General features: G+C 44.2%; 1 protein-coding gene across 1 annotated transcript in view; it reads left to right on the top strand.

Annotated features, from left to right (window-relative positions):
- The first annotated feature begins 6,666 nt into the window (after positions 1-6,666).
- Positions 6,667-23,643, top strand: part of VWA3A (von Willebrand factor A domain containing 3A) — a 62,743-nt gene continuing 45,766 nt past the window's right edge. The window contains exons 1-6 of the mRNA XM_030799895.1: positions 6,667-6,770; positions 11,650-11,773; positions 14,283-14,407; positions 14,505-14,582; positions 17,559-17,613; positions 23,517-23,615. Of these exons, the coding sequence (XP_030655755.1) occupies positions 6,757-6,770; positions 11,650-11,773; positions 14,283-14,407; positions 14,505-14,582; positions 17,559-17,613; positions 23,517-23,615 (495 nt within the window). The 5' untranslated portion in view covers positions 6,667-6,756. The remainder of the gene's footprint in view (positions 6,771-11,649; positions 11,774-14,282; positions 14,408-14,504; positions 14,583-17,558; positions 17,614-23,516; positions 23,616-23,643) is intronic.

The following is a 23,643-nucleotide window of genomic DNA, read 5'->3' as shown; positions in this document are numbered from 1 at the left end:
TTTCAAGAAGAGATTTTTCACAAGACTATAAAATTTCAGCGCTGGATGAAATGTCAAAGAGCATGTCCAGTGTTTTCACTTTCCAGGTGAAGAAATCGAGGCCTCAGACTTTTCCAAAGTCACTCAACTAGATATCAGCAGAGCACTTGACATCGGAAAGAATGTCTTTGACATGTGGGCCTTGGACTTAAGACCAACATTCATATTCTGTAGCCATTGAACCAGTCTTCCCTCAACTCGTCTCCATTCACTCCGATCTATCCAAATCAATTCTGCCAAGATACTCGTAACACAAAAGAAAGCATATTATTTCCGTGTTCACATTTCTGTCATTCCCACTGTCTACAGAATGAAATCCAAACTCCTTTAGCATAGCTTTGACGAGCTTTCATGATCTGGCTTCAAGCTCTCTGTTCAGTCATTTCCCACCTCTCTCTCTCTTCACTTCTTACTGACAACCAGCCCGTTCTCCATTCTACATTCACTACAACCTGCTCCCTTCCCTGGCTGTGTCTGTACCACCTCCTCTCAGTTTTAAAGTCCTCCCATATTTGAAATATATCTAATCTTCTGTGCTTTGTGTCTCTCTTGCTTATGCTTCTGTACCAGAACTTGCTAAACAGGCATAGACTGCCTAGATGAAATCTCAATTCCACCATTCCAGTTGTGTGACCCTTAGTAAATCATGTAACTTACGTGCGAGCCTTGGTTTTTTCATCTGTAGAATGGGACTAATAATATTACCCACCTAATAGGGCTACTGTTGGTTTAAAAGAGATAAAGTTCCAAGCACATAGTAAGCATTCAAATGTTAGTTGCTGATATTGTCATTAGTAAGTGCTTTTGTATAACTATATAAACTCTTGAATGCAAAGAATATGGCTTCCTCATTGTGTACTCCCTAGAGACCTGGCACAGTGCTTTACACACTGAATTATGAAAGTTAAAGTTGGGGCTAGGTGATAAAGAAAAATTATGAAACCATATTTCCTGGAGATTTGAAAGACAGAGTCATCGATCTGCCAGGTTTGTTTCAGTGAACTTCTTCCTGAAGGCAGAGGCTTGCCTAAATCAGCCTTTATAAGGATGGTTACTTTATTAATAAGTATTTGGCTATATAATATGTCAGTTCCATTGACTTCCTTAGAATTTCCCTATGGACTCCAGATCCTATACTACTGAACTCACAGGGCTATAACACTGATACTATACAGAGAGGACCAGGACAATGCCAGCACCCTGTTGATCCTGAGTGAACTCTCTGGAGGCCTCTTCAAGCTTGTGGGTTCTCTGCTGCCTTGAAGCCATCCATCCATTTGATATGTTTTGCAAAGACTTGGTCCTGCCAAGATGGTTTTAATCATTTCTGCTAAAAGGAATGGACTCGAGGATTTGATCTCATTTTAGATGCAGTTGTCCTCAACTGGCCATTTTATGGCACTTTAGTAAATATGGCCAGTGTATTTGGTCGCTATTAAATCAATCCCCATTCATTATCCGTCAGGGCAAGTCAGTGAAGTAAATACTATGTTCTGACCTCTGGCACTCTTTCTCATGTTGTTTAAATATTTAATATTGTCTAAGGCAATTCAAGTATTTTCTTAAATAAAAAATATGAAAACTCATTCTTTTCCATTCCTTTGTTTTCTATGACAAATGCAAAGAAGTTGAAGAATCAAAATCCTTTACATTTTCCATAATAAATTGCTCTTTAAAAACTCACATATCTAAGAAGGCTTTTGACTACTTCATCTTCTAAATGTTTTACTAAGGTAGGTAGTAAGAAGCAAAATGAACTTATTTGGTGCAGTCCTACCCTTACATGCACCACTCCAATACTTTACCTAATTTCTGCCTTCAGGGTTATCAGTAACTTTTTCCTGCCTTAAGTGCTATTGTGGAGAAAGAAATTATGACCCTGAACCGGGACACAAATTTTCTTTTTACAATAACATATATCTGTAGATTTTTTTAAAAAAACACAAAAATAATATAGGAAACAAAAAGTTCCCTCCTCCACAATCTACCTTCCAGAGATAACCACTGTTAACAGTTTATTGGGTATTTTAACAGACATTTTACTGATCAGTTTAACAAAAGCAAGATATTATCTATACCTGCCACTGCTTTTTTTTTTTTTTTTTTTTTTTTTTTTTTTCTGAGACAGGGTCTTGCTCTGTCACCCAGACTGGAGTAAGTGCAATGGCACAATCCTAGCTTATTGCAGCCTCAAATTCCTGGGCTCAAGCGATTCACCCACCTCAGCCTCCCAAGTAGCTGGGACTACAGGTGCATGCCACCACGGCCTGCTAACTAAAAAAAATTTTTTTTGTAGAGATGGGGGTCTCAGTATGTTGACCAGGGTCATCTCCCAGTCTCCTTCTGCCTTGGCCTCCCAAAGTGCTGGGAGCCACCATGCCCAGTGGCTTGCTTTTTTGACTTAATTTGTGATGCAGATTTTTCTGTCAGTAAATATAGAGCTTCCTCATTTTAAATGCATAGTATTCCATTTGATACATATCAAATATGTGTCTTCCCATTTTGATGTACATGAGATTGCTTCCAGATTTTTGTTATTGCAGATAATGCTGCTGTGAACCTAGGCCTTGGATAACAAGAACTTCTCAAATGTCATAATAACCTGACATTCTAACTGAAGCGTATCAACAATTAAAGGAATTCCTATTTTCAAAAGCACTGTGGCTAAATAATAGCAGCATTCTCTACGTTTAGAGAAGGAAACTAACAGTAAATTCATGTGTTATGTGCTTTCCCATATGTCATCTTAATCCTCTACCTGTGAAGTACGGGGTGGTGTTTTATAGACTACAAAACCAAGGATCAAAAGGCTGAACACCTTACTCCAGGTTCTGTAACTAGCAACTGGTGAATCTGGGTTTCACAGTCAGGCTCCCTGACTTCAGATCTAGGACTCTTGCTGTCCTGCGTTGCCAGTGTGGCTGATCTAAAGGGAATAAAAATAACTTGTCCCGCTTGCATGATTCCTTGGCTCAAACATGAGCAGCTAAATCTATGGTTTGCTTCTTCTGGATGTGGAATGCAAACAACCATAAAAGGTGGTCCCTATTTAGAAACACTTTCCACTTTGTTGAGAGAAAAAAAAATGTAAGAAAAACTTCCCACTTATTAAGTTGTTTGTGTCTAATCTTCCATCATTCCCCTCTCATTGTTGAACTTTCTCTTTGTAATCATTGTTCACCAGTTTTTGGGTTTGGTTTGGTTTTTGGCTGCTCACTGCAGCCTCGACCTCCTGGGCCACCATCTTCCCACCTCAGCTTCCCAAGTAGCTGGGACCACAGGCAGGCAACCACCATTTCTGGCTAATTTTAAAATTTTTTGTAGAGACGGGGTCTCACTTTGTTGCCCAGACTGGTCCTGAACCCCTGGCCTCAAGCAGTCCTCCAGCCTCGACCTCCAAAGGTGCTGGGATTACAGGCATGAGCCACCATGCCCCAGCCCATTGGTATTTTATAGTGCCGACTTCCTTGATGGATGAATCTAGATGAGGGCATTGATTTTATTGGGGCCCTTTCAGGATTCCAGCACCCAGGGAAATTTTCCCAAACCAGCTGCTCCTCACCCCTACTCCCAAAGCACTTAAAACTCAACTGGATCCCTTCTACTGGACTGGTAGGAATTTATTGGAGTACTCTAAGTTGTGCAGAGGTTCATGGTTCAAACATTTGGAAGCCCCCACCTCACCCTCCCACCACCACCCACTAGTTGATCATCTGTCTACATGTTACTGCTGAGACATCAGTTGTCCCAGGCTAAATGAGGCAGTAGTTTTACTGTGTTCGTCTCACACTTGGGGAATGATAAACTTTGGTGAGCTGGGAACTCCTGTGTCTGTGGACTCTTCCCTGAATGCACCAAGGACCCACTTTCTCTTAGATATTGCCATCTTACCAAAGTATTGCCACCAAACATGGAACAAGTTTCTACTCCCTCTGATTTTTACATCTCTGATTTTTTAATTTGTCTGGGAGAATATCATCTCCCCTTTGGCTTTCCTGAGAGGCATGTTTGCCTAATACCATGGTCCCTTTGATTTCAAAAAAAGGCTTTCTTTTTGGAAAATCACTCCTTTCCTACCTTCAGGCCATGTGGTTTCATGGGGCCGTTTTCGCGTTCTGGCTTCAGAGCTCGACACAGAAGGCAGACTTGGTCGGAGTCATCGTAACAGATTCAGAAATTAGCATGGCATGTGACCAGCCTGGGACTTTGCTGGAACTCCTAGACAGAGGTGTCCTTCTCTTAGAGTTGCTAAGTTGTAAGGAAAAGTTTGATACTGCTGGCAGCCACACCTGAAGAGCCTCCTGATCAAGCCATCCTAGAAGAAAGGAAGTTGAGAAAGGAAGACAGTTCTGTTAACATCACTTTAGCTTTTGGATCAAGTCATCCCTGAAGCCAGAACTATCCCTGGATTCTTGTGTTATTTAAGCAAATAAATTCCTTTTTTTCCTTAAACCAGTTTGAGTTGGGTTTCTGTCTCTTTTAACTGAAATAAGCTTTACACTCCCACTTTCCTCATGACATTAAACACATTCCTCACCTCCCCTGCTTTGGCATGTCACTTTAATCTTTTCGTTAGCTTAGGCTTTTACAAAAGACAGAAAAAACAGTTACTTCAGGCTACTGCTTCTCAACCCAACCCAAAGCACCTGCTCCTGGTTTGAAATGGGGGAAAGAAAGAAAACAAAACAAATTAATATCTGAAATATATATCCCACCATACTCCTGGGCAATGGGACCACACTAGAGCTCCTAAATAAAAGACCAGAGATGAGTTGACCCTGATCCATTTCCAAGAGCCTAAGGTAGGAGAAATGTCTGTTGTGCTCTGATGCTTTCCATGGGTGCCATCATGATCTGCATCCTGAAGGGAGCCAAGAAAGATGGTACCCACACAGCTTTCCTCTTGATGAGTCATACAGCCTGAAAGCCTTACTCTGCTTTATCCACCTGGCAGAGATCTATTCAGAATGTGTGTTGTGTAGGCTCAAGTAGAAGAAAGCAGGAACAAAGAGTTTCCAGTGTTAGACTTTACTTCTATGCACAGTGTTGAAAACCCATGTATCCAGGAAGCAAAGAAAGGTGTGAGGGTGGTAGACGACCTGCTTGGGGCTCCCATGCCTAAAAAAAAAAAATGGTGTCAAAATTAGCCAGCCCCTTCCACCCAAAATTTCCATCAAGATGGGCACAAGGACTCTCATCTCTTGTTCACTGAGTAGCCATTGGTTGCTCACAGCCCCTTATGACCTCCTTACCTCTTTCTGATCTTCCTCATTTTCTGCCTTATTGGTGCTGGCCACATAACAAATGCCATGGTCTTACACATGGTGCTGTCAACCCCGGTGACCAGTGGTTGATAAGCAGTTTCTATTTTGAGCACGTTGGTTGTTTCTGACCTGGCCTATAGGTGTGGCTGCTGGGGTCAACATCTGAAGGGTGTTCCCTACTGTATGATGACTACCACAAGTGGCATATGTTCTTTATTTTTGAGACAAAGTTTTGCTCTGTAGCCCATGCTGGAGTGCAGTGGTGCAATCATAGCTTGCTGTAGCCTTGAACTCTTGGGCTCAAGCGATCCTCCCACCTCAGCCTTCCAAGTAGCTGGGACTACAGGCACAAGCCGCTGTACCTGACCAATTTTTATTTTATTTTATTTTTGTAGAGACAGAGTCTCACTGTGTTGCTCAAGCTGATCTCAAATTCCTGGCCTCAAGCAATCCTCCCGCCTCAGCTTCCTAAAGTGCTGGGATTACAGACATGAGCCACCACCAAACCTCATGTTCTAACTGATAAAACTTAAAAGTTTATAAAACTTATAAAACTCTCAGAAAGTGAAAACTGATTTGAGAAATGACCTGGATATGAAGAACTAAGTACAGATCCTTTAGCGACTTACAAGTTGGTTGACTTTGGAGACATCACTTTGTCTCTCTTGACCACTACAAAAGAAGGGTTTAGAGAGGTTCCCAGCTATGGGCCAAGGACTAGTTACATCATAATCACCTGAGGCCATTGTTAAACGGTCACATTCCCACACCTTTTCAGGGTTCTGAATCAGTCTCCTGAATGGGAATGTTTTCTTAGCAAACAATCCAGGTGATTCTCATGGGCATCCAGGCTTAGGAACCACTGTGGCAGATGATCTCTTCTGATGCGAAGAGGTCACTGAGCTTGTCTGTATTAGCCAGGTTTAGGTGGGGCTGGACTGGGTAGGGCTAGGGGACTGTCTGACCTCTCCCAGGGATTGTGTTCAGGGAACCCAAAGGAATCTGAGAAGGAACAGAAAGTTACCACCTTTGACACATGTGGCAGAGTTCTCTGGAACCTTTCCTCTGTTCCTACCACAGGAAGGCCACAGGTACCAGGGCTCTACCGGCCTAAACCATAGTTCTGTGCTGACTGAGAGGTTCTGAAATTAGAAAAAAGGTCTAAATCCTGCTTCCAGGTTTTTGTGCGGTGGAGAAAGGCAGAGTGACCTGGGAGAAGTGGTTATCAACAACCCAGTGGGTGACTTCTTCCCTGGGGTGAGGAAGGTTTTCCCTTTCCCTGTCCCGAGCTGCAGTGGTGCAGTCTGTTACCTTGGAGACCAGCTAACACATTCCCGCAGGGCAAGCCTCACTGCTGAGTTGCTTGGAAGAGCTTGGAGAAACCAGAAGTGAGATCCAGGAGAAGCAAGGCCCTGGAGTGCCAGGAGCCCTTCTCCCAAAGATGGAGAAATAAATGAAGAAATACAGGTGAGGGTGAGCGTCAACAAGGGTTGACGGGTGGTGAGAAAGGGGGTGGGGGAGGCCAGATACTAAGCTCTGGACTGAGTGAGAAGACCGAGGGAGCCTGGGGTGTGAAGTGTCCACTCCCTACATGCCGAGCATTGGACTAAATGCTGGGGGTGCCAGTAGACAAGGAAGTCATGGAGCCAGTCTAGGAGACAGGCCATGACAACTCCATATGACAAAGTGAAGGGGCAGCGACAGGAGGACTTCCACAGGAGGAGTGGTTTCCTCCCTGGGGACAGCAAATGGGGTTCAGGAAAGACTCCTATTATTATTATTATTATTTTCACCCAATAATCAAGGTTCCCTCTCTCCTTTGGACCAAAATGCCATCTGCCATGGACTGGTTGTTCTTTTCCTCTCCTGCAATCACCCCCCAGGGTAATTCAGTTCACCTTTGCCTAAACTCCGGACCTGCTCTGAGTGAATTTATTCAATAAATGTTTTTTGAGCAGCCACTATGTTCTAAACTCTATTTTATGCAAAAATGTCCTAGCAGTGAACATTACTAAGTCCCGGCCCAAATGGATCTACTTCTAGTATGTTTATGTGGGAGGGGTACGTGGGGTTTCAGACGGTAAATAAATATATAGGAAATATAAAACAAGTAGATAAGTAAATATATAGAATGTATTTACTTTTAAGTAAATAAGTAAACATATATATAGTGAAACATGCTGTGAGGAAAGACAAAGCCGGATGGAGGAGGTGCTGTTTGAGTTAAGGTACTCACAGAAGACCTCTCTAACAAGATTTTATTTGAGCAAAGGCCTGAGGGAAAGGGCTGCATCCTGTTCATGTCTGTCTCCCCAGCACCCGTTCTCTCCGGCACGCAGTGAGCGCTCTATAAATGTTCATGAAACTCATGATTGTTTTCATGTCATATGCTGAAGTGCTTGAAGATGCAGCCCATGTTTTATGGTATTCTACATTTTTATAGTACTTGGTATTTCACAAAGTACTTCTACTTTCTCAATTTCATTTGATCCTCTTGATAACAGCATTGAAGTAAGCAGGGCAGTTACTGTTATCCCCATTCCATTCTAAAGGTGAAGAAACCAAAGGTTCAGCGCTTTTTTGTTTGTTTGTTTGTTTGAGACAGAGTCTCACTCCAACACCCAGGCTGGAGTGCAGCGTTGTGATCACAGCTCACTGCAGCCTCAAACTCCTGGGCTCAAATGACCTGCCCAACCCATCCTCCCTAGTAGCTGGGACTACAGGTGCACACTGCCATGCCCAGCTAATTTATATATATATATATATATTTTTTTTTTTTTATGTAGAGACGGGGTCTCGTTATGTTGGCCAGGCTACTCTCAAACTCCTGGGCTCAAGCAATCTCCCTGCCTCAGCCTCCCAATGTGCTGGGATTGCATGCATGAGCCATTGCACCCGGCCCTGTGCTCTTTCTGGAACACTATTTTGTTTTGTTGTTTTTATGCAGTTCAACCCCTTCTCCATCAGCCTGCACCAGTCACCCCAGAATCTAGTCATACAGTCCTCTGAATTCATTAAGAGCTGTTAATCACTGGCTGGAAAGAGGGAAGTGAGACACTATGGGGCGGCCAGTGTTTATGAGGCATTTCTATTTCAACAGTCTCTGCCATTAGAGTCTCCCAGGAAAGCTTGCTGAAGTAAAGCCAGTTTTTTTTTTTTTTTTAAAGCATTGCCATATTATCCTGGTGCTTCCCAGAAAACAAAGCATCCTCTGAATAAAAGATTAAAAACTTGAAAGAGAAAAGCAAGTTGCCAAACCATTATTAGGCTGTTTAATTTAATGATTTCACAAGAACACACACTCTAATGTTTAAGCTGCAACTTTATTCAGTCTCTCACTTGCTGTGTCTTAGCTGGTATTTTTTTGGTTGCAAATAACAGAAAGCTAAAGGAGCTAGCTGAAGCAAAAAAAAAAAAGGTAGAGAATTCTAAGAAAGAGGGTATCTCATGGAACCCAAGAGCAGAAAGGTCTCACACGTGCCTGGGATATATAATTAGAAATTCAAGAACCAAGGCAGGTTGGGCGTGGTGGCTCACGCCTGTAATCCCAACACTTTGGGAGGCCAAGGCAGGTGGATCACCTGAGGTCAAGAGTTTGAGACCGGCCTGGCCAACATGGTGAAACCCTGTCACTACTAAAAATACAAAAATTAGCTGGGCATGGTGGTGGACGCCTGTTAATCCCAGCTATGTGGGAGGCTAAGGCAGGAGAATCACTTGAACCCAGGAGGTGGAGATTGCAGTCAGCCGAGATCACGCCACTGCACTCCAGCCTGGGTGACAAGAGCAAGACTCCATCTCAAAAAAAACCAAAAACAAAAACCAAGGGAGTCTTTCAACCTCCTGGCCCTTCACCTTCCCTTCTCAAAATATTTATCGAGTATCTGCCAGTCCTTGCTCTTATGTAACTTACAGTGTAAAGGGAGAGACACACAAATTTTTAAAAATCCCTCTAATGAATGTATCATTCCAAATTAAGATACCTGCTCTAAAAGAGCATAGTTCTATGAAAGTCTGTATAAAATAAAAGAAACTGAAATAGAATGGGATGCTGGAGATTTCCTGGAGGAAGTAATATTCGAGCTGAAATGTCAAGGTGATTAGGGTAGGGGAGAAGGAGAAGAATGTTCCAGAGCAAAGACAGCAGCACATGAAAAGTCCGTGGTTAAAAGAACTATAGAGAATTCCAGGAACTGGAAAGGGAGGCCCTTGTGGAACACAGAGGAGAGCAGTGGTGAAGTGGGAAATCTAGAGGGGTGGGTGGGAGCAGCCAGACCTTGAGGGTCCTCAGATGCCATCTGAAGGATCTCAGTCTTCATCCTAGAAATAGGGAAGGCTTTGATCAGTTTTAAGCAGGAGGGAGAAAAGGGGGTGTAACATTGGATTTGGGTGTGGATTCTTACTTATTTTTTAGAGACAGAATCTCCTTCTATCGCCCAGGATTGAGTGCAGTGGCATGATCATAGCTCACTGCAGCCTTGAACTCCAGGGCTCAAGTGATCCTCCTGCCTCAGCCTCCCAAGTAGATGGGACTACAGGCACATACCACCACACCTGGCTAATTTATCTTTATTTTGTTTATAGAGATGGGGTCTCTCTGGGTTGCCAAGGCTGGTCTTGAACTCCTGGCCTCAAGTGACCTCCTGCCTCAGCCTGCCTCCCAAAGTGCTGGGATTATAGGTGTGAGCTACCATGCCTGACCCTTGATTACTTTCTATTATCCTTTTAGTTCCTTCAGCACTTTCCACAATTTGTAATTATTTTATTTAGTTTTTTAATATCGGTCTCCCCCTCTAGAACATAAGTGCTGGGAGGACAAGGACAATGTCTATCTTAGTGGTTCACAACTAGGGACAATTTTGCTGTCCATGAGACATTAAGCAATGTCCAGAGACATTTCTGGTTGTCACATTGGGAAAAAGCGAGGAGGGATGCTACTGGTATCTAACAGGTAGAGGCCAGGATGCTGCTAAACATCCTACAATGCTTAGGACAGCCCCCACAGCAAAGAATGATCCGGTCCAAGAGTCAAAGTGTTGAAGTTGAGAAAGATTTATCTTGTTCACCATTGTATCCTCAGCACCAAGCACAATGCCTGATACCTGGTAGGTGTTCAATAAGTATTTACTGAATGAATTAATTAAAGAAGGGTTGGCTGAGCACAGTGGCTCACTCTTATAATCCCATGACTTAGGGAGGCTGAGGAGGATCTCTTGAGGCCAGAAGTTCGAGGCTGCCATAAGTTATGTTAGCACCACATTACTTCGGCCTTGGTGACAGAGCAAGACCTTGTCTATAAAATTTAAAAAGTGGCCAGGCATGGTGACTCACACTTCTAATCCCAGCCTAGGTGGGAGGATCACTTAAGCCCAAGAGTTCGAGACCATCCGAAGCAACATAGTGAGACCCCTTCTCTACGGTAAACAGAAAAAATTAGCTGGGCATAGTGGCTTGTGCCTGTAGTCCCAGCTACTTGGGAGGCTGAGGTGGGAGGATTGCTTGAGCCTGGGAGGTCAAGGCTACAGTGAGCCATGATTGGGCCACTGTACTCCAGCCTGGGCAACCGAGTGAGACCCTATCTCAAAACAAAAATTAATTTAAAAATGTAGAAAAAGAAACATTGTGCTGAATATAGATACCCCCCAAAACTATTCTGTATGCCACATTTATCCTGTTTTCTGGTATTCTTTTCTTCTTTAGGAAAATAAGCATTGGGTGTTTTGCAATGGCTGCACAAACTAGTCATGTCTTCCATGGTCGAGAAAATATGTTCTCTGTCTCCCAGGCTGGAGTGCAGTGGCGCAATCTAGGCTCACTGCAAGCTCTGCCCCCAGGGTTCACGCCATTCCTCTGCCTCAGCCTCCCGAATAGCTGGGACTACAGGTGCCCACCACCACGCCCAGCTGACTTTTTGTATTTTTAGTAGAGACAGGGTTTCACCACGTTAGCCAGGATGGTCTCGATCCCCTGACCTCGTGATCCACCCACCTCGGCCTCCCAAAGTGCTGGGATTACAGGCTTGAGCCACCGCGCCTGGCCTAGTTCTCTGATTTTGCAAATGAAAACAGCAACAGCATTTTGCTCATGGGAGCTGAGGGTGAGACTGGGTAAATGGTCATTGAATCTTCTTATAGCCACCTGAGGGCTTTAGTTATCTAAATAATAAAATATCTCATGGAACTGGAGTCTACATTTTGTCAGGACTCTGCAGGAACCCTTCTCAGTTACTGCACAGAAAAATGTTTCTAGAATCCTTGTAGAGACTAGGGCAAAGAGAGGAGGCACTGGGGGTATCAAAGTAATGCCCAGTGCTGATGCATTGATCAAATTACTTTATGTTTTGTAGCATTAGGAGAAACACTGGCAGAGATTCAAAGAAGCCACTAAAGCAGAAGAATATGAATGGACTTGGTCAAAATTCGGACAATGGATTATTGGTTACACATGTTAACCAGACGCAGGACTTACTGGTAAAGACCATGGCACTTTAACTGGGTCGTGATACTACAAATCATTCAGGGAATGCAGAATGTGTTAAATTCTGGGGATTTCTTCCTTCTCATAGGATTCTAGGACTGAAAAAGGATTAATTAAGCATTTATCTCTAATCATCTGCCTTTAGAAATGACTGAAAAATCTCTATACTGTTTATATAGACATTGTATAGCCTATTTGGCCACGTCACTAAATATTCAGGAGCATGTGAAGACTCTGATCATGTTATCAAGGCCTGAAGTCTTAAGCATTTGATTCTAAAATTCCCCTTCCTGAGATTTGCTTTGCTTTTGAGATTCCCTGAAATCGAGATTCAGAAATCCATTTCAGGAAGTGCTGTTGGACAAATGGGGTATGATAGGAGAATAAACCTCTAACCAGACTACGATTTTAGGCTGACCTTCAATGTGCCTTCCCAAAAGGGTGAGTGGATTGTCTAGAACTCAGAATTCATCCTACCAGGGACACAATGGCAATCAGTGGTTGCCATGTTCAAGCAAGGCTAGTGCACACCACGTACCTAACCCACACTAGAGTTTAAATATGATGCCTTTGAAATGACAGTCAAAAGCAACACAGGTATAATGCTGGCAATTACACAATCAGAAAAATACTTATGATTTACTTAGGTTCTGGCACTTGCAGGAAAGCAAGTTTAATGAAAGGAGACGAGGAAAGGTTGATAGAGTTTTGAGATTCTGAAGAAGTCTTGTAATGAGTTCAGATGTTGATGACATGCATCTTTCCTCTAATTTTATATGAAAATACATGACTTCCCAGGTGTAGACAGGATCATTCTTATATTTATCAGCCACAGCTGGGGCCTCCTTTGCCTTGCAGATGAACCTGAAGGAAAGAAGGAAAGGATTGCTCCAACAGGAAGATCTTACCATTCTCTATGCAAATGAACTAGTTGAATTACATAATCAGCATGGCCTAAAGTCAAAATCCATCGTGTTTAATAGTGTATCTTCAAGTATGAATAATACAAACTCTGTGTCCTAAAACATGACATTATCTGAAAAGCAACACAGATGGAAGAAAGGTGAATTATTAAGTCCACCATGCTTACCAGGCACAGTCGTTCGCATCTGTAATCTCAGCACTTTGGTTGAGGCCTAGATGGGAAGATCGCTTGAGTCCAGAAGTTTGAGGCCAGGCCAGGCTGGGCAACATGGTGAAACCCTGTTTCCACAAAAAACAAAAATACACAAATTAGCGAGGTGTGGTGGCACGTGCCTACCCTCCCAGCTACTTGGGAGGTCGAGGAAGGAGGATCACTTGAGCCTGGGAGGCTGAAGCTGCAGTGAGCTGAGATTTTGGCAGTGAGCTGAGATTGTGGCACTGCACTCCAGCATGGACAATAAAATGAGACCCTGTCTTAAAAGAAAAAAAAAAGTATCATGCTCAATGTTTCCAACCAGGGAGAGGGTTGAGTCTGAAAGGTGAGAAGAGTGACATCTAGTGTCCATGTGATAGCTGTGTTTCCCTAGATATGCGACAGGGACCTATGATTTTAGGTGGTGCCTTTCAAGGGCAGGACATTTGTTAGCATTGAATCACATAATGAGAAAGTAATCTTGCCCGTCAGTCCTCTCACTCCTTCATGGAGACGTCACAGTTTGGTGCTAGTTTAGAGGGACAACATAGTGCCATGGGTAGAAGCATGACTTGAGCTTTACAGCCTGGGTTTGAATTCCACATCTGCCACTTTCTAGCTGGATGACCTTGGACTGATAACCTAAATTATCTGTACCTCAGTTCCCTGGTCAGCAAGATGGGGTTATCATAATGGAACCCACTTTGTAAAATTAAATGAGTTAATGTATGGAAAGTGCTTAACATGTAATAAATGCTATCTAAGTATTTGCAGTAATTATGAGAGTGTTTTTCACACTTCTTCAACACTTGCTAATTTCCCTTTGAGACAGAGGGCCCAGCAGGCCTCAGGCACAGAACTTAAGGCAAGGTCGCTCGAGCCCAGAACTTCGAAGCTGCAGTGAGCTGTGATCACACCACTGCACTCCAGCCTGGGTGACAGAGTGAGGCCCTGTCTCTAAAACGGAGAAACCAGGGGGCCGGGTACGGCAGCTCATGCCTGTAATCCCGGCACTTTGGAAGGCCAAGGCTGGTGGATCTCTTGAGGTCAGGAGTTTGAGACCAGCCTGGCCAAAATGCCAAAACCCTGTCTCTACTAAAAATACAAAAATTAGCCAAGCGTGGTGGTGCACACCTATAATCCCAGCTACTCGGGAGGCTGAGGCAGGAGAATCGCTTGAACCTGGGAGGCAGAGGTTGCAGTGAGCCAAGATCATGCCACTGCACTGTAGCCTTGGTGACAAGAGCGAAACTCCCTCTCAAAAAAAAAAAAAAAAAAAAGATAGGGTCAGTCTGAGTTGGCACCCGTTGGGTATCTGTGTGAAGGGAACCTCTTCCTTCCCTCTCTTTCCACTTCTCTGTTTGACTCTGGCTTTTGTCTTGCAGAGGCTGCAGGGGAGCGAGACCCAGTCTTCAGATTGGGAGGACTCTGAAGACTGGCTTTCGGCTCACAGTTTAAAGTGTCAGAAACTCACCTTGGCTGACCTGATGAGCCAGGGCACGGAAGTTCTGTAAGTCTGAAGCTGTTCCTCACACCCCCCACAGCTGCAGTGACACATGCAGCCCCCTGGGCCCGAGAGACCCCCTCATGAGGCTTTGCTTCTTCAGGGAGGAGGGCACCAATGTCGTGCAGAAAATACGTTTCTCCACCCAGATCATCCGCCACTTTGAGTCAAAGCTTTCTGAGTAAGTGTGTTTCTCACTGTCCTCCCAACACCACAGAGCTCAAGAATTATGTCATTTCAGTCCAGGCGTGGTGGCTCATGCCTGTAATCCCAGTACTTTGGGAGGCCGAGGCAGGTGGATCACGAGGTCAAGAGTTTGAAACCAGGCTGGCCAACATGGTGAAATCCTGTCTCTACTAAAAATATTTTTTTTAAAAATTATTCCTGGTGGTGGATGCCTGTAATCCCAGCTACTCGGTAGTCTGAGGCAGGAGAATCGCTTGAACTTGGGAGGTGGAGGTTGCAGTGAGCTGAGATCACGCCATTGCACTCCAGCCTGGGCAACAAGAGCTTAACTGTGTCAAAAAAAAAAAAAAAAAAAAAGAAAGAAAGAAAAAGAAAGAATTATGTCATTTCAGTAGCCTGGAAGTAACTTTGTTCAAACAGCAATCTCTGTGGGACCTTGGGCAATAGAGTGGGACCCTGTCTCAAAAAAAAAAAAAAAAAAAAAAAAAAAGTCTACCACCCAGGGAGATGAGCAGGTCTCTTCCTGCTTCTAGCCCCAATTTCCCCTTTTCTCAAATAGAAAGGTTGGACCAGATCAGTGTCTCTCAGCCTTTTCAAATCCATAGTCTAGGGCCCCAGGCACTGTGGTCCATGCCTATAATCCTAGCACTTTGAGAGACCAAAGTGGGAGGATCACTTGAGCCCAGAAGTTCGAGGCTGCAGTGAGCTATGATCACACTACTGCACTCTAGCCTGGGCAACAGAATAAGACCCTATCTCTAAAAAAATATAAAATGAAATCCATAGTCCTTTGGATGACATAGCTTCATCTGGTGTTTAATGGTTAAGAGTAATGACTTTCAATGTCAAATTGATTGCATTCATACCTTTGCAAAATATGCCAAAAACATGCATGCATCCCCACTCCTAAACCAGATTTTGATAGCACATGTGTATTAGTCCATTTTCATGCTGCTGATAAAGACATACCCGAGGCTGGACAATTTACAGAAGAAAGAGGTTTAATGGCCTCACAGTTCCACATGGCTGGGGAGGCCTCACATTCATGGCAGAAGATGAAGGAAGAGCAAAGGGACATCTTACAAGGCAGCCAGCAAAGAGAATGAGAATCAAGAGAAAGGGGTTTCCCCTTATAAAACCATCACTCTCAAGCCAGTTAACCAAAAGTCAATTGCTAAATGACCATTCATGGAATGACCAGTTGCTCAAATTTCTCAAAACCATTTAACTGTAGAATTTATAGTAACTTTTATTAGGTTGGAAGCTTAAACAGGTTTTAAGGAATTCTGCAATGTCTTGATTTATCAGTTTTAATTGTGAATCCAGTATTTTAAGGAATGTTCAAGTCTATTTAGCTAACTGGTCATATGGCAAATCAATTTTCAGAGGATTGGCTTTCAGTAAATTGACTTTTAGCAAATTGACTTGGATAGAATCCTGTTGTTACATTCATGTTGGAGATGGTGAAACTGGGGCTCAGAAAGGTTACCACACCTGTCCAAGGTCACACAGCTAGTAGATGGCAGAGCTGTATCTCAAACACAAACATATTTTATTATAAAGCTCATCTTCAGCTGAGCACAGTGGCTCATGCCTGTAATCACTTTGGGAGGTCGAGGTGGGAGGATCGCTTGAGTTCAGGAGTTCAGGAGTTTGAGACCAGCCTGGGAAAAATGATGAAACCCCAACTCTACAAAAAATATAAAAATTAGCCAGGTGTGGTGGTGTGCATCTATAGTTCCAGCTATTTAAAGGCTGAGGTGAGAGGATCACCTGAGCCAAGGGAGGTTGAAGCTGCAGTGAGCCATGATTGTACCACTGCACTCCAGTCTAGGCAACAGAGTGAGACCCTGTCTCAAATAAAAAGAAGAAGATTAAAGCTCATCTTCTTAGCTCTATTCGTAACTCATGTATCCCTTATGACTCTATTTACCACCCACTGCCCCATGATCTCATTTCCAAAGACCTTTTTTGTCCCTCTGTAGGCCCCCAAATCTCACCTGCCCCCAGTAAGAACAAGTCAATTAAATTCAAGTGACCTAGTCGTTACCTTGTGCACATGATATATGCTAGTCTCCAACCAGTCATTGCAAGCCAGGTATGCAATAAGGCAAGTTCAAGAAGGTCCCCCAGCTACTTTTCAGAAACTAGGTTTTTTGTTAATCAATCCAGTAGAAACGATTGCTTAACTGCCTCTGTTGTGCCTTTATGATCAGTTTCCAGGAGACTAGGAACAATTCCTTCTGAGAAGACACAGATTTGAGCAAGTGTAAGGGTGGTCTTCCAACTTTCTCATAAGAACACCCTCCCCCACCCTCCACAGACCTGCCCACACCGGGCAGAGTGAGCACAGGTGAGTGAGCTATGTGGAGAAGGGAGACGAGGTTAGATGAGCAGGTTGAAGTCCGGAAGGGCCTGATTCCACTGCTTGATCCACCAAACCATTGTCATTTATCCTGTGCACTGTGTCACCAACAGAGCAGCACCTATACACTCGATCCCTTTCACAATCCCCTTATACCTAGTGCCCTGGCAAACAAGTATTTTCAGTTTTGTCTTTCCTCGATTTTGCCCAGGCTTGAGTGCAGTGGAACAATCATAACTCCATGCAGCCTTGAACTCCTGGGCTCAAGTGATCCTCCCACCTCAGCCTCCTGAGTAGCTGGGACTACAGGCATGCACCACCATACCCAGCAATTTTTTTTATTTTTTGTAGAGACAGGGTTTCACTAGGTTGTTCAAGCTGGTCTTGAACTCCTGGCCTCAAGTGATCCTCCCACGTCAGCCTCCCGAGTAGCCACGACTACAGGCGTGCACTACAGTGCACTTAAAAAGTTCACCACCTTCTTCCAAGACCCTATGCACATTAAAGAAAAAACAATTATTCATACCTGCCTTTTGTGTATGTAAATGGCTGTTGCTCAGTGATGATGCTGGCCTTGGGTGATGAGTCTTTCTGATGTCTTGACAGCACTATCAAAGTCTATCAAGAGAGAATTCAGTGGCTCACAGAAAACAGCAAGAAGGTAATGGGCATAGATTTCATTCTTTGTCCCCTTTCACTCATTCCATCTGTATTTGTTAGAACCCTTTCAGTTGCAAATGATAGACCTCCAATGTAAATTGCTTAAGCTAAAAAAGGCATTTACTAACCTAAGTAAATGAAAACCCCTGCCATAGCTGGATCCAGGTGCTCAGATGATGTCACCTCTATGCCTGTGGGCTCTGCTTTCCTCTGAGTTGGTTTTATTCTCGGGACATCTCTCTTTAGGCATAGGAAGGTGGTGATCAGCAGCTCCAGTAAAAAGGGACTTCACTTCCTGTTCCCTGCACAACTTCCAAATCCTGAGATTGACTCTCATTGACCAATTTACACCAATCATCATAGCCAAGGAGATGAAATATACTATCACTATTTGACTAGGCCTGGAACTAGTGCTCACTTCTAGGGCAAAAATAAAATAAAGTAAAAGACAGGGGGGAAGGGGAAAGAGACTGGGTTAGCCCCCCAGCCCTCATGGACTGAGAAAGAGAGACAGATGGTTGCATGTGGAAGGCCAGAGCACTGTTACCAGAAGGAGGAATGGGTGCTGGGCAGGTGAGAATGCAGATGTGCACTAGGCATTTAACTTCAGACGCGCAATGAGATTTAGAAGACTAAGGCTGATCATCTGGATATCACCTTTCTTAAAAGTTTGATTAAGGGCTGGGCATGGTGGCTCAGGCCTGTAATCCCAGCACATTGAGAGGCCTAGGTAGGTGGATCACCTGAGGTTGGGAGTTCAACAGCAGCCTGGCCAACATGATGAAACCTCGTCTCTACTAAAAATACAAAAAATTACCCGGGCGTGGGCGTGCAAGCCTGCAATCCCAGCTACGCAGGAGGCTGAGGCAGGAAAATCACTTGAACTCAGGAGGTGGAGTTTGCAGTAAGCTGAGATCACGCCATAGCACTCTAGCCTGGGAGACACAGTGAGACTCCGTCTCAAAACAAACAAACAAACGAAAAAAAAAAAAAACCCACAAAAGTTTGATTAAGGGCTAGGCGTAGTGGTGCACACCTGTAGTCCCAGCTACTTGAGAGGCTGAGGCAGGAGGATTTCTTGAGCCCAGGAGGCTCAAGGCTACAGTGAGCTAAGATTTTGCCACTGCACTCCAGCCTGGGCAACAGAGCAAGACCTGTCTTTTAAAAAAAAAATTTTTTTTTAATTAAATGTTTTTCTCAGAACCCAAGGGTAGAAGAGTAATCATGGGCAAATGAACACTTTGATTTGCTTTCTTATTTGTTTTAGCTTAATTGCCATCAACTGGCACTTTTCTGGCTTCCCGTTTGCTTCCACCTCAGGCATAATCTTCAACTCTTGCTTTAAACCCTGGGAAAAGCAGATGCTAAAAGTCATGCTCCCTACTCCCAATCCCCACCTCTACCTGAGACCAGTGGGTAACAGCACAGTGCTAAGCCTGCCTGTCCCGCCAATTCCAGGCTGTGGTCTACACCTCAGATCCAGAACCTCCTTCACTGGCTTGGACGAGTTGAGTCAGCAGATGCTTGTCTGCGGCTATAGCTGGACCCCTCTGGTTGCCCATGGTAACAGGCACAGAGGCCCCAGGGGAATGAAATCCTCCCATACTCCATAGGCATCCGCGTAGGGCATGCTGCTCTCACTCACCCACCTCCACTACCCCATCCTCGCACCTTTCAAAGTGGGCAGGGATTGATAGCCCCTTCTTCCTGCCACCCCTTTCTGATGGAGCTACAGAGAAACCATGGAAGAGCCCAGGGAAGCGATCACCTGTAAATCAGCTCACCGGGTCCCTGGGTGTTGAGGCAGGCAGCCTGAGGTGATGGCCAGATAATCGCTGGTCTCTGTTCCTGCTCTGCTCTGTCACTAAGGCCCTAGAAAGTGGCCTCGCTTCTCTGGATCTGTGTCAGCAGAGGATAAAAGGAGAAGTTATAAACTAGTGGCATGCAGGCCAAATCTGGCCCACAACCATGCTGTTTTGGGCTCCCTAATTTTAACTATTTTTCAAATTAGTTGCCAAGATTTTTTAAATCCTGGTATTTCACTTTTGTGTCTGCTATCGGACTTCTCTTGAAAAATGAGAATATCTGGTATTACCAGGCTCCAATTGCCTCTTATGTACTTGTCCAGTTATTTCTATGGAATAAATGTCTAAAACTTCAATGGCTAGGTTTAGGGAATGAATGTTTTCAATTCCAAAAGCTGTAAAGCCCTCATGGCAGCTTGTTTTTAATTTAAAAGAAATAGAACTGGCTCTAAATTTCAACTTCTTGCCTCCAGATTGGCAATACCCTAGAATATTTGGGTCATGAATTCAACAAACATGTATTGAGTGATTATTGTATATCAGGCACTGTTCTAGGATTGAGACTACCAACATGACCAGTACTTGCTGAAGGAATGGTTCATTGTGGGGGGATAAAAAACATGACCAATACTAAGGTCCTGCCTTCATGGAGCTTATGTGCCATAAAAAGAAACAAAGCTGAGTAAGGGAACAGAGAGTGGAACAGGACTATTTAAATGGAATGGTTGAGGCCGGGCATGGTGGTGCACACCTATAATCCCAGCACTTTGGGAGGCCAAGGTGGGTCAGTAGTTTGAGGTCAGTAGCACTTGAGGTCAGTAGTTTGAGACCAGCCTGGCCAAAATTCTGAAACCCCGTCTCTACTAAAAACACAAAAATTAGCCAGGCGTGGTGATGGGTACCTGTAATCCCAGCTACTAGAGAGGCTGAAGCAGGAGAATTGCTTGAACCCAGGAGGCAGAGGTTGCAGTGAGCTGAGATCGTGCCACTGCACTCCAGCCTGGGAGACAGAGTGAGACTCCTTCTCAAAAATAAAATAAAAAATAAATAAATGGAATGGTTGAGGATACTCACTCTGAAGAGGAGGCATTTGAACAGGCACCTAAAGAAAGTGTGGGGGTAAGCCCTACCAATATCTTGGGGAGAATGTTCCAAGCAGAGGAGACAGCAAGTCCAAAAGTCTTGAGGCAGGAATGAGCTTGGTATGTTCCAGAAGCAGCACATGGGCCAGTGCGGCAGGCACAGAGTGAGCTATGTGGAGAAAGGAGACGAGGTTAGGTGAGCAGGTTGAAGTCCGGGAGGGCCTGATTCCAAAGCTGAGGGCTTTAATAAAGCAGGGGAGTGACCTGATCTGACAAGTTTCAAAAGAATCACACTAGCTGCTGCATAACTTGACTGCACAGAGGGTAAAAGTGGAAACAGGACAACTGCGCTGGGTGAGAACGATGGAGGCTTAGACTCAAGCTCTAGGGTCGATGGAATGAGATATGGTAGATTCAACACATGGCTGGAAGGTGGGCCCAGCAGAACTTGCCGATGGACTGGATAGGTCTGGGGCCAGAGCGCCTGGGCCGGTGTTGAATGGCATTTACTGAGATGGGGAAGGCTGAGGGAGAAACGGGCTTGAGGAGGAAAACCAAGAAGTCTTGTTTTGGACATGTGAAGCCTGAGGGACTTAGTAGACATCCAGACAGAGAAGCGGAGCAGGATGTTGGGTGCGCAGGTCTGAAGTTCCAAAAGAAATCTGTTTGAAGATGGACCTCAGATAATCATTAGCATTCAGATGGTCTTCAAAGGCATGACACTCAGATCACTTAGGGAGTGATCAAAGAACAGTGGTTCTCCATCAGGGGTGATTTTGCCTCACGGGAGCATTTGGCAATGTCTGGAGACATTTTTGATTGTCATTGCTGGAGGAGAGGGGTTGTTACCTACATCTAGTTTATCAGCAGCCAGGGATGCCGCTCACCATCCTGTAATGCACAGGACAGCTCCCTACAACAGATAATTATCCAGCCCAAATGTCAATAGTGCCAAAGTTGGCAAACCCTGGGGTAGATAAAGAAGAGAGTGGCCGGGTGCGATGGCTCATGGCTGCAATCTCAGCACTTTGGGAGGCTGAGGCTGAAGGATCTCTTGAGGCCAGGAGTTCAAGACCAGCCTGGGCAATGCAATAAGACCCTATCTCTACAAAAAATTAAAAAAAAAAAAAATAGCCAGGTGTGGTGGCGCACACCTATAGTCCCAGCTACTTAGGAGATTGAGGCGGGAGGATCACTTGAGCCCAGGAGTTCCAGGCTGCAGTGAGCTATGATTGTGCCACTGTGCACATGGAGGCTTTTGTTAAAATAAAGACTCAAATTAGGTAAGCCTGGAGTGGGACCTGAGACTTTGCATTTCTAACAAGCTGGGGGATGCTGATGCTGTCGGCCCATGACCCACACCTTCAGAAGCAAGTTCCTAGGGCATGCCAGTATTGTGACTTTGGAACAAGGAGGAGGGGCTCTCTAGGAAAGGAAATTAAGAAAATATGGCCAGTGAATAGAGGGGAAAGTGGGAGAATATAGTGTCCTGGAAGACACGTGTACTAAGTGTTTCAACTTGTTAAATTCTTGACACAGTCGAACTGTGCTATATGCTACTGAGAGTTCGAGAAAGTCGAGAATTTGGATTTAACCCTTGGGCTTGGCAAGACAAAGGTCATTGATCACCTCTTGACATGTGGTTTCAGAGGAATAAGAAGGTGAGAACCTAACTTGAATGGGTGCCCGTGAGGTAAGGACGTGTGGCTAAGATGGAGAGCAGAAAAATGAAACAGCAGGAGGGAGAGGTGGCGTACTGAGAGGTCTATATCTTTTTTAAGATGGGTGATATTATAACCTGTTTGTATGGTGATGGAAATTGTACAATCAATAGGAATGGATGATCCAGGAGAAGGGATGATCACAGAAGCAGAGTTCCTATTTAGCAAGAGAAGATCCAGTAATGCAAGTCAAAGGTTAGCCTAGACCATTGCTGGTTGGCCTTAGATGCATTTTAACTGGAAAAAGGTGAAGTATGTAGGGCTATGGGCTGGTAGGTCAGTAGACTCTGCATGGAATGATTTTTTTTTTTACTTCTCTCCAATTTGTTTCTGTTTTCTCAGCAAAATTGGAGGCAAAATCACTTGCTGGGAGAGTACAGAAAGGGAGCACTGGAGGTGTGAGAGAAGATGTAAAATACTCTCTGAGAGCAGAAGAGTGAATTCAATAGGAAAATTAGATATCCAGTAAAGTAGGATTTAAGGAAAAACATCCAATGGAACCTACTGCCCCTAGAGAACTATCAATTTCATATGAATGAAAGTTCCAATCCACAATGCAGCTATAACAAGACGAACATTTATGTGCAGAGTCAAACAGCATTGACAAGTAATACAGACAGTCCTTGACTTAGAATGGTTCGACTTAGGATTTTTCCACTTATGATGGGTTTATTAGGACGTGGCCCCATCATAAGTCAAGGAGTAATAGCTGTAGAGTAACACCATTTAGAAACATAAGTAGAAATTTGGATGTGGTGGCACATGGTTGCTTGAGCCCAGGAATTCGAGACCAACCTGGACAATATAGCAAGACCCCATCTCAAAAAGAGTAAACAAGAAACATAATTAGAAACTCACAGAGATACCACTGCAGCTGGCGAACCTAACACATCTGCCTTTGATTGATAGAGTAGGCAAAAGATAAATAAGGATATAGAGAAATTAAATCAGATAAGCTAATACAAATAGCCATCAAATTTTATATCTTCAAACAAAGGGTGCTTTTCTATAGTCTCCAGATTTTCTACAATGACCATGTATTACTTCATAAGATTAGACAATAAATATAAGGGGAAAAAACTTATAAAGAAGAGGCTGCCACAAAATAAGAGCAGATCATGCCCAGAGCTGAAGTCATGACATTGGGTTTTGCTTTTCCCTTATAAAATGGGGTTTCTGTCTGCTGCTTGTTAGGGGTGAGGGAAGTGTTCGCATCACTGTGTTGCACAGAGCAGCTCAGTGTGGGAGACGCACAGAGTTGCACTGGCTGTTTCCAAATGCCCTCTTTGGTTTTAGGCATTTGGCCTCATCAAAGGGGCCAAAGTCAGCGTCCTCATAGATGTGTCAGCCATCAGCAGTGGCCCTCAGAAAGAGGAGTTCCAAAAGGACCTCATGGTAAGTCTGTCTGGCACAGAGAAACACA

Source organism: Nomascus leucogenys, chromosome 2 (genome assembly GCF_006542625.1).
Source record: "Nomascus leucogenys isolate Asia chromosome 2, Asia_NLE_v1, whole genome shotgun sequence".
Classification (NCBI taxonomy): domain Eukaryota; kingdom Metazoa; phylum Chordata; class Mammalia; order Primates; family Hylobatidae; genus Nomascus; species Nomascus leucogenys.
This window is presented reverse-complemented; position numbering and strand designations above follow the sequence as displayed.